At 43.8% G+C, this 11,015-nt stretch overlaps 1 protein-coding gene and 1 long non-coding RNA gene across 5 annotated transcripts in view; both read right to left on the bottom strand.

Annotated features, from left to right (window-relative positions):
- Positions 1 to 1,223, bottom strand: part of Gm41107 — a 29,520-nt gene extending 28,297 nt beyond the window's left edge. The window contains exon 1 of the long non-coding RNA XR_874399.2: positions 49 to 1,223. This is a non-coding gene — a long non-coding RNA (predicted gene, 41107). The remainder of the gene's footprint in view (positions 1 to 48) is intronic.
- Lrmda (leucine rich melanocyte differentiation associated) overlaps positions 1 to 11,015 on the bottom strand; it is a 1,036,590-nt gene that overhangs the window by 1,023,633 nt on the left and 1,942 nt on the right. For all 4 annotated transcript variants that reach the window (XM_006519680.4, XM_006519679.4, XM_006519676.4 and 1 more), the window contains exon 2: positions 5,134 to 5,234. In XM_006519680.4, the coding sequence (XP_006519743.1) occupies positions 5,134 to 5,234 (101 nt within the window). The remainder of the gene's footprint in view (positions 1 to 5,133; positions 5,235 to 11,015) is intronic.

Below are 11,015 nucleotides of genomic sequence, written 5' to 3'. Positions count from 1 at the left end.
CTGGCATTCATGGCGGCATTCAGGATCATGTGGGAGAATCTGGGAGACCTGGCATTCACAGCTTCTGTAAGAAGGCAATTCAGCATCTGAACCAAAACCCTTCCTTGGAAATTTGTCCAAAGTCACTTGCCAGAGCTATGACCACCAGTGAATATGACAACACTAAAGAATAGTTTAAGGTACCACCAAAGATTGTCATATAAAGGTCTACCAGATGGCTAGGGGGTAAAGGTGCTTACCACAAGGAGTGATGAGTTTGAGCCTCAGAACTTGCATGGAGGAAGGAGAAAACAAACTACTGCAAGCTGTCCTCTGAACAACACACACACCACACACACACACATAACATAAAAACTATTTTATCATGTGATATTTACCAAAATAAAAAAATATTTCCAACAGAGACTGGATGTATGCATCATTTTAATGGCTCTGAAAAGACAAGGACTGCCTCATAACCATTGTGTAATGGAGGTATATAATTGTTAAGATTCTCCCCTGCCTACCTTCCTGAGTTTTCCAATATTTCTACATAGACTATTATTGATTTTAAGGGGAAAAAATCACAAATAAATGTTAAGTATGTCTCATAAATATAGATGTTAGGGTGTGGTTGTCAACACATGTAAATTCAAGGCACAATATGCCACGCCTCCCGATAATCAGCCAATTAACTCTCCACATGCTCCAATCTCTGACCCTGGAAATTATGCTCTAGGAGCTCCTCTGAATCATAGTCTTATAGATGACCCTGGTTCCCGTCCATCACAAGAGACAGACCCAGGATGAAGAGGCAGACAGCAGGGACCTTTGTGCTTTTAAGGGAGACAGAGGTTTCATTTGGGCTTCTTCCCTTACTTCCATTTCCAACATACAACTTGATAAGATGCACAGTGGTTCCAAAGACTCCAAAAAGACTCACTGAGACAATATAACCTGAATCTGTGATTTTATCAGGGAGAACTAACCAATTTCCTGGACAACCCAAGTGAGGGGAAGATGGGTTTGCTATAGATAATAAAGAAGACCATGAGCTGTATTAGGAATGGGAGAACATATACCATACCACCAATCAATGGTTCAGATCTTTAAAATCCACAATTATCTTTCTGCCAGTATGAATAGCTACCCAGAGAAAAATGAGCAGAACTCTTTGTGTATGGTGTATATATACATATGTATGTACATATGTATGTATGTATGAATGATGCATGAGTGTATTATGCATACGTACATATGTATGTATACATGCATGCATGTATATATGTATGTGTGTGTGCAAGGATACATGGATACATACATGTATTTTTTTTCCATTTTTTATTAGGTATTTAACTCATTTACATTTCCAAAGCTATACCAAAAGTCCCCCATATCCACCCACCCCCACTCCCCTGCCCACCCACTCCCCCTTTTTGGCCCTGGTGTTCCCCTGTACTGGGGCATATAAAGTTTGCAAGTCCAATGAGCCTCTCTTTCCAGTGATGACCGACTAGGCCATCTTTTGATATATATGCAGCTAGAGTCAGGAGCTCCGGGGTACTGGTTAGTTCATAATGTTGTTCCACCTATAGGGTTGCAGATCCCTTTAGCTCCTTGGCTACTTTCTCTAGCTCCTCCATTGGGAGCCCTATGATCCATCCATTAGCTGACTGTGAGCATCCACTTCTGTGTCATACATGTATTTTTAAAGAATAATTTTTGAACGCACAGCAAAGAAACAGCAAGCTGGGTGATAACTAGAGTACCACCCGCATGTCTGTTTTCACTGTGGGGAGTCTCATCCATGCTCCTTGTGCTCCCCTTCAGTGCTCACAGAACTCTCTTTTTGAAGACAATTCACAATGATGAGTGTATGTGTTAAGAACGAATAACAAACCAACACAGAAGGCTATTCTCACATATGTGCTTAAAGACTAATGCCTCCTTTTTAACATCTTGGCAAAAGTTAGGTCTGGCCAACCTGAGATGCCCTGGACCAATAACAAGCCAGGCAATTAAGTCATCAAGAAATGCCCAACAAAAGAAAGTCCATGATCTCCTGGATTCACTAATGCATTCAACCAAAGAGAAAAAAAGTTCATGCCAATCCTTAGACTGTCTCAAATAACAGAAGAACATAATATCAGCATAAACACAAAGAATCCTTCCAAATGCCTTTCACAAGGCCAGCATTGCTGATATACCACAACTGGACAAAAACATCACCAATATCTCTGATAGACGTTTGAAAATCTTTAATAATACCAGGAAGCAAATTCAACAGCCCATTAAAGGGGGCTATATACTATGGGACAGGAGTGGTACAACATATACAAATCAATAACATCACAGCCCTTGCCAAAATAGCCAATGATGAAAGCCTCATGATCACCTCGGATCCAGGAAAAAGCATTCGACAACGTTCCATACCCTTTGATAAGAAGCTCAATGAGTCAGGTACAGACAGGTTGTACTTCCATATAATGAAGACTCTACATCAGCCCCTCTCTGGAAAGCTATTTGTGATTGATAGCTCCTTGGGGTGCATAGGGGTTGGGGGGGGGGAGTCATTCCCTTCAGTGATGTAGCTGCTTGAGTCTCCCATGATCCAGTGAATAATTCATACCTATGGCCATTTGTGGGCATCCTGGTCAAATTCAGTGGGTCACAAAAAAAACCACACAAATAAAAAGGACACACTACTGAGAAAGGGCACTCGTGGAGAAAAGGGGGCTGACGGAGATGGGAGAGGAGCAAGAGAAGGTGGGGTGGTAAGTGTGACTAGAACATATTATATACAGAATTGTCAAAAATGAGCTACATTTTTAAAGATACAGACTAAACAGTGAATGATGACTACAAAAAAAAAATCTGAGTTAAGATTTATGTTTATTTTTAGCCAGGCACAGTGGTGCACGCCTTTAGTCCCAGCCCTCAGGAGGCAGAGGCAGATGGATCTCTGTGAGTTCAAGGCCAGCCTGGTCTACATAGTAAGTTCTAGGACAGCCTGAACTACACAGTGAGAACCTGTCTCAAAAAACAAAACACATTTTTAAAAATTAAAGATTTATGTTTATTTTTAATGTATGTGTATGAATAGAAGAGCCTGCAGAGGCCAGTAGACAGTCTCAGGTCCTCTGGAACTGGAACTACAGTCAACTGTGACCCACTTTGGATGATGAGATGTAAACTTAGCACCTCCTTATGCATAGGACAAGGACACCCTTGTCCGTTTTCTCCAGCATATTTCTAGATGTCCCAACCAGAGCAACTAGGCAAGAAAAAAATAAGTAGGATCTAAATCAAAAGAATAGAAGGAAAATTGTCTCCAATTGCACACATTATGATCAGAGAGAGAGAGAGAGAGAGAGAGAGAGAGAGAAACAAATTCAGGCAAGTTGCCAGATCTAAAATCAGCATATCAAAGTGAGTTCCACTTCTACACACTAAGAATAATCCAGAGTAGAAGGGGTGAGCAGACAATCCCATTTACAACAGAACTGAAGGAAGAGATAAAATACTTAGTGAAGATTTTAACCAAAGAAGTGAAATATCTACTCAACCAAACTATAAGATAATCCTGAAAGAAATTTAAAGACAATACAAATAAATGAGCATACAGTCTGTATTTATTGCCTCAATGAGTTGCTAAATGGACTTCATACTTAGATACCATACCAAGATGGCAATGTTTTTCACATGACAGTTCCCACTTCCATGACCTGCACCCACTGACACACTCCTTCAAAGGACCAAGCCTCCTCAGAACCACCTCTGAGTTTCCACCAGACGTAAACCATGCAACTACAGCCCATGCCATGGGGCACTGGGCCCCTAGAGGACACTCACGTGGATAGAACTTGGGACATTATGATGAACCTCTTGCCTGAGTCCAAGCGGAGGAGCTATGTAAGGTGTGGACATCTTAGACCCAGTTCACTCCAGATTTTACACTGTCTTCTCTCTGACACTGAGACCACAAAGAACCCTGGATTTCTCTAGGGGTGGCAATTACATTCAGCCACCTTTTGCATTGACATTGCAAGGTTTCGATCTCCACATGTGCCCAGAAGCTAAGACCTCTTGGGAGTCAAGGAACGCATATACAGGGACAGATTCTTCCCTACCACCCTCAAGACACCCCTTTTCTGGACACCACACAGCTAAGTGTAGACTGTGCTAGCTCCTAGGCACCCACTAGGTGACATGAGGCTAACTTACTGAAACTGCCATTCTCTCCTACCTGAGAGTCAGTATCCTGTGTTCTATCCATTCCCCTAAAATTCTTCATTCCCGAGCACCCCCACTCTTTGAAGGAGACATAGATCCTAAGGACTAGAAGCAGGACCATACCTGGGTCTTGGAATGGTGGTCAGGTTTTGAGCAGAGGGCAGGCTGGAACTCAAGAACAGTGCTTAGAGAACAGCCTAAACACAGAAGCTCAAGTGCAGGCCAGGTCTGACCCTTGTCCACCTGTCCCACCAACACCTACTGTCGAAGTGCCATCACCTTTCCTCTGCTACGCCCCACAGGTCAGCATAACATGAAACGTTGTCCTCCACTGGACTGCCATACAAGATCATACTTACCTTTGGCGGAGACGCAAACAGACAAACAGGCGGTAGAAATCCCCGCTCACCGTTCCCTGACCCTGCCACCCACTACCACCACCGCCACCACCACCACTTTACACCAACCATCATCCTTTGAGAGAGAGAGCATCCTCATGAATATTTAAAACATCGAAGCTGAAAAAACACACCTACACACACTAGTGAGAGGCAGTCACTCTTAGGAAGCAAAGCTAAACACTCACTGGCCCATCTCTTTCCTTTCCCGAAAAGGATTCAGACTCATGTACATAGGCATCCGTGGAAAAGGAAAAGAACAAAGTAAAAAGAATAAGCCCCTCCCACAGTCCCGAGGTGCAGCAGGCTCAGGTGCTCTGACCTTCTTAGGCAGCACTAAAGACCAGCCATGATCTCTAAGTGCATGATCTCTAAGATCGTTTGCAGCAGGGTCTGGTGTGTGGTCTCATCTTTCTCAAGATCCTGTAAAGAGCTGGGACCTATGGCTTGTGCCTGCTGCACCAAAGTCCTGGAGGGAACTGGGTGTCCCAGGCCTGGGTGGCATCTCTCAAAGTTTGCATACCTCAAGAGGTTGAAGCTCAGGTCAAGTCTCTTTGCAAAATGTCCAAAGTCCCGGCCCAGGTGCTCTGGAATTTCTCTGCAGGACTGGCCTACGTAGGACACCTGCAAATTCAATGGAACAAAGATGGAAATTACCCATCTACTCAAAACCAGAGTCACCGGTCCCATGACTGGTACCTCAACCTTAAAACCTGGCTCTTCCACACAAAAAGGCTAAACTGTACCTATTTCCTCCTCTTAGGGGGACTCTGCCAACAGCTCCCCTTTCCTGTCACAGTGAGCTTGACAGAGATATATTGTGGCACAATAGAAATTAGATTAAAACTGGATAAGGTACAGGTGACTAAACAAGCCCAGTTTCAGGACACATGAGGATAACCACCACCTTCGGCCACCCACCCTGACCTTTGTGACAGCTGCCCATCTGGCTCTCTTTCTCCCTCTCCTGAACACCCCATAGACATTCGTCCTCACAGAAGACAGGGTGGCTGTTCTTCCGAATAGGCCCCAGCCTTTTCTGCGGCTTCAGAAGCCATCCCTATTGTCACTGTGAAAAGTGATCCTTCTGCCCTCTGACCCTGCCACAAAAATCAAATCTACAAAGTACATGCTCAAATGTTATTTTAAAAAAATCTCAAAAACACACTTAAAGGAAGTTCATGATTTTGTGCTAGACTACACTCACAGCTATGGGTGGTAGCATGCAGCCCTCGGGCCACAGGTTGAACCTATATTTGAACTTCCAAGGCATTGAAATAAGCTGGTCATGGAAGAGGCCACCAGTCCCACTGCAATACCTCTGTGTGTAAACGCCCACCACACTCCTTACAAAGGGCTAACAAGGTCTAGGTTAGCGTGTGGCCAGCGTGTGGCCAGCGTGTGGCCAGCATTTCTAAGGCTTTACATTAGGAGGCCACTTCCTGTTTAAATGGTTTGCCCCGCATGTTTTGTCCCGCATGTTTTGCCCCACTCAGTGACTTGATTTTGCCCAGGTCTTGTGAAGGAGACCACAGCTGCTAGAGGTTCATGAGTGCACTGGTCCTGTTGAGTCCAGAAACCCTGGTTTCTCTCCAGTCCTCCCTGGCCCTAGCTCTTACGGTCATCCTCACCCACTTCTTTCACAGCCCCTGTTAGAGGAAAGTGATGTGGGTGTCCCAGGTTAGCCCTCCCATGACACTTACTCTGCACTTTGAACCATCTCCAACTGCACAAAGAAACCTCTCTGATGAGATCTGAGAGTTGCACTAAGCTACAATCTAGCGATATGAATTTGGAGGCCCATTAGATAGGTCCATGTAGCAGAATAATAATAGTAGGTCCATCCCTGAGGTCCTCACCAACCTTGACTTCTTGGCCACATTCACAATGCCAGGCATGAGATTCCTGCCATGGAACAGGCCTTCAATCCAGCGGTTGGTTACCCCCCATACCATTCATGTCACTATTGTCGCTGTGGACACATCTTCCATTCTGGTGATTACTGCACTTTACCAAGTTCACAGCAGGGTCAGACTATATTGACAGCATTGTCCCCAGCAGCGCACATAGCATGTGTGTATGTCCTCTGTCCAGAGAGCTCTCAGTAAGACTTAGCCTCCTTCAGCATTCTTTCGATTTTTATCTTATTTTATGTAATCATTTAAGCAGCTCCTGTGTATTTCCAAATAGTAAAAGGCCTAAAAAAATTGATCCTAGAACTTTTGAGCAGACCTTCAGGAGTCCTGCTCTCTACACTAACCACCCAGTTTGGGGAATCCATTTTTACAGATACATTATACAGGCTACAGGCAGAAAACCATGACCAAGAGGTACACAGACACACAACGCTACTGAAGTACACTACTTTCAAACCGCAGGTAGACACTCAGGGCTCTTCATGTGTCTATAACACTGACCCTGACTCCCTGTAAATCTACCTTCTATGCAGACAAAGAGATGACCACAGTCCCCAGAACACTATGTCACTTAGCAGGGAAGAAAAGGTGGCGGTCATCAGACATCCTGAGATCTTAGGCAGAACCTACTGGACAGCTGATAACCCGCCAGCTCAGACTACAAAGCAGAATGTCCCCATGACATCACAAGCACCTCAGTCACCTCCTTTGCTAAGACACCCCTCTCCTACGTGACAACAAACGCCGGCAACCCAGTGTCTCGTGTTTTCTGTCTTCCCATTCGATGTCCTTCAGCAGTTTCATTCCAAGAAGAGAAAGAGATAAGAAGGAGCAGAAAAGCAGGCGACTGATGGCTGATGACACTGCACACCTATAATCCCAACACTGGCTAAGCAGTTGCCTGGGCAACTTAGTTTGTTCAAAGCCAGCCTGAGTAGCCAGACCTCTGTTTTGTACACCTCTAAGAGAAAAAAGAGAGATGACCTCAACAAAATCATTTTTAATTTTTAACATGTATTTATTTTCTCTCATTCATGTGTGTGCATGTGTGTGTGTGTGTGTGTGTGTGTGTGTGTGTGTGTGTGCTACACCATTGTACATACTTAGTAGACAGAAGACAACTTGAAGTTCTCTCCTTTCAACACATTGATCCCCAGGATCAAAATCAGGCTTGGTAGTAACTGCTTTTACCCACTGAATTATCTTAATGGCCCAATAAAATAATTTTGACTCAGGAAGATAGCAAGCAAGCAAGTAAGCAAGCAATAAATAAATAAATAAATAAATAAATAAACAAATAAATAAATAGGATCTTGCTTCCATCTAGCAGTCTGTCCCCTTTCTATATTAGATTCATTTTCTGCAGCATTTAGGTAATAAAGTGAGTTTTGTTTCTATGCTGAGATGAAAAGCATACACCAAGGAGAGATTGAGGCTATAAGGTCCCAATAAATCCTGCAGACGTGGTCTCAATCTGTAGCGTGTTCTGTGAGTTCACATTAACCCTCCAGGTCCACGGGGCTCACCCAAACACCCAGCACATGCCATCACCATTTTGTGCCATCAACACATAAAATTTCTGTGATAACCAAAGCAGATAAGCTAGCCTTAAGTAAGGACACTGAGCCCCGTCCTCATAGACTAGGCAAGGATTAGATCTAGTGAGGACCCAGGTTGCCAAATCTCAACTTCCACATAGGGGAGAATTCCACAGTCCTCTCAACATAACACAGTATCATGATAGAACCTGGATAAGTTCTGAGTTGTAAATAAGCACTTCCCAATGTAGGGACCATAGAGTCCTTACCCTCAGGACAGTGGCTTCTAGGGCCTTTCTAATGTGTTGTCAGTCACCAGATTGAGATTCCCTGGGACACACACACACTGCCACCACACCATCCCTACCCCCTCCACCCCCCACCTCTGTCTGTCACCAGGTTAGTGACTCTCACCAGAAGCACTGTCCCAGGTCCATTTTGAGCGCCAGTGTTGCTATCTACTAGCTGTTTCCTTGGATTTGTCACAGTGACCTGGAACCTGTTCTCTTTTGTTTTCTTCAATCAGAGAGTTACATGTATCTCAGGCTAGCCTAGAGTTCACTATGTACCCGAGGATAACCTTCAGCTTCTGCTCCTCCTGCCTGGGTCAAACCCGGGGCCTTGTGCATGCTAGGCAGGTGCTGGACCAACTGAGTGACTCTCAGCCTCTGCTTCCCCTTTTTTGAACTTATCAAGTACAGTCATCAACTACCACCAAGAGCAGTTACAATAGCACAGTAACACTGAATAAATGCTAACCCTGAGCAGTCCGGTTCTCTGTCACATCCTCAAGAAACAGCCTTTGGGAGCAGTCGGTGTCATCCCCATTGTACTTGTATAACAGGACCAGAATAGCATATGAAAAGCACTCGCCCAATCAGTAGCTGTTGTTCAGATCATTAGCCCCATGGAGGGGACTGGCTATTTTCATTCTCTCCTGAGCCTAACATTTTCTGAGCCCAAATTTTAAGTTTGTGTTTATGTCTGTGATTGTATACATGCCACAAACGGTAGCTGTCACCCGTTAATGGAAAAAGGGAGGGTGTTATGTTGATTATAAATGAAGCATTCAAGCCAAGAAAAGCCAAATGAGGTCAGGCCCACGATGAATAAAAAGATTTAACAGAGAAAAGGGATGGGACCGCATCAACTGTCCCACTTGCATGCCAGCCATCAGCTCATGGAGGCCCCAGGAGCACCAATATAGCATCAAACAAGTATCACTAACCCTCTCTTAAAATTTTTATTGAGATCTTTCCCTTGCATTTAAATCATCCCTTTATTTAGGATATCTTCTCTAAGTACTGAAAAAGTTACAACCAATTTCATTCTGGGATATTTCAGCTACATTATAATGAAATGATAACCCATCCCTTGGGCTTCTCGGGAGGTTTTCCCTCATTTAAGAGGAGTCAGGGTGGAGCAAGCCAGAGAAATGGATCAGCTGTTTCGAGCACTTCCAGAGGACACAAGTTCTGTTCCCAGCACCCATGTCTGGTTGCTCACAGCTGCCTGTGACTCCAGCTCCAGGAGCTCCGTCATAGTCGTTACATTGTTTTCTTTGTCCAGAGAGACAAATGTCTCTCAGGCTGTCCTGGATGACCTTCTTCTTCTACCACTAGCCCAAAGCAACTCCTGGAGAAAAGGGTTTGCTTAGATTACATAGTCCAGATCACTGTCCACTGAGGCAAAAAAAAAAAAAAAAAAAAAAAATCGGGGGCGGGGGGATGGCTGGAGGCAGGAACTGAAGCAGAGACCAAGGAGGAACTCCAAATATTGGCTTGCTTTCCATGGTTTGCCTACAGGCCACTCTGATGGGGGCATTTTCCCCATTAGGGTCCCTCTTCTCAGATGACTCTAGCTTATATGTCAAGTGACAAAAACCTAACCAATACAATATTTGATGTTCCCTTCCAGCTTTCTTGGGCAGGCACACACACACACACACACACACACACACACACTGCTTACACATGCACACACAATGCACACAAATAAAAATAAATACTTTTAAGTTATGTTTATTTGTGTGTGTGTGTGTGTGTGTGTGTGTGTGTGTGTGTGTGTCTGTGCATTAAGGTCATAGTACAACCTATAGATCAGTTTTCTCTTCTGCTTTTGGTTTGTTTGTTTGTTTGTTTGTTTGTTTGTTTGTTTTTTCAAGACAGTTTCTCTGAATTAGCCCTGGCTATAGTGGAACTCACTCTGTAGACCAGGCTAGCCCCAAAGTCACAGAGATTTGCTTGCTTCTGCCTCCAAAGTGCTGACATTAAAGGTATGTGCCACCACACCCAGCTCAAAGTAAATCATTTTAAAGATTTTTTTTTTTTAAGAAGGATCTAGGACTGGAGATGTCACTCAGTGGTAGCATGCTTCCTTAGCATGTTGAAGTCCTGGGTTAGAGTCCCAGCACCAAGTTAATTAATTATTAAAAGATCTATCTGAAAGTAGAATAGTGGTTTCCTGGAATATTCACTGGTAAGCAGTTAAAAGGAATATCTTCTAATGTTCTCTAATACACAGTAGCAGTGGGTGATAGCCACTGTGAATTGTGTGTTTCAGAACGGCCAACAGAGAGGACTGGCAGTCTCGAGCACAAGCAACTAAATGGTAAGTGTTTACTATAATGATACACCAGTCCTACTCTTCTGATCATTACACACTATACCTGTACTGAAATATTATATTGCATCCTATTAAATGGCTATTTTTCAGAAAAGGAGCTGCCTTTTAGAATTGCACACATTGAAGGTGCTGCCTCTCACAGTGGGTTCTGTTATAAATTGTGTGAAGCAGATGCTAGCAAAATAGTCTAACCCCAGAGCCAGATGGCGTAGGAAAGGAGATAATAACACCCCAAGGTACTCTGGAGCCTTCCTAGCTCCTCTGGATAATTTACCTTGAAATACTGGGCAGGGCCAAAAAAAAAAAAAAAAAAAAAAAAAAAAAAA

The sequence above is a fragment of the Mus musculus genome, chromosome 14 (genome assembly GCF_000001635.26).
Source record: "Mus musculus strain C57BL/6J chromosome 14, GRCm38.p6 C57BL/6J".
Taxonomy (NCBI): Eukaryota; Metazoa; Chordata; class Mammalia; order Rodentia; family Muridae; genus Mus; species Mus musculus.
The sequence above is the reverse complement of the archived record's forward strand: the minus strand, read 5'-3'. Positions and strand labels throughout refer to the sequence as shown.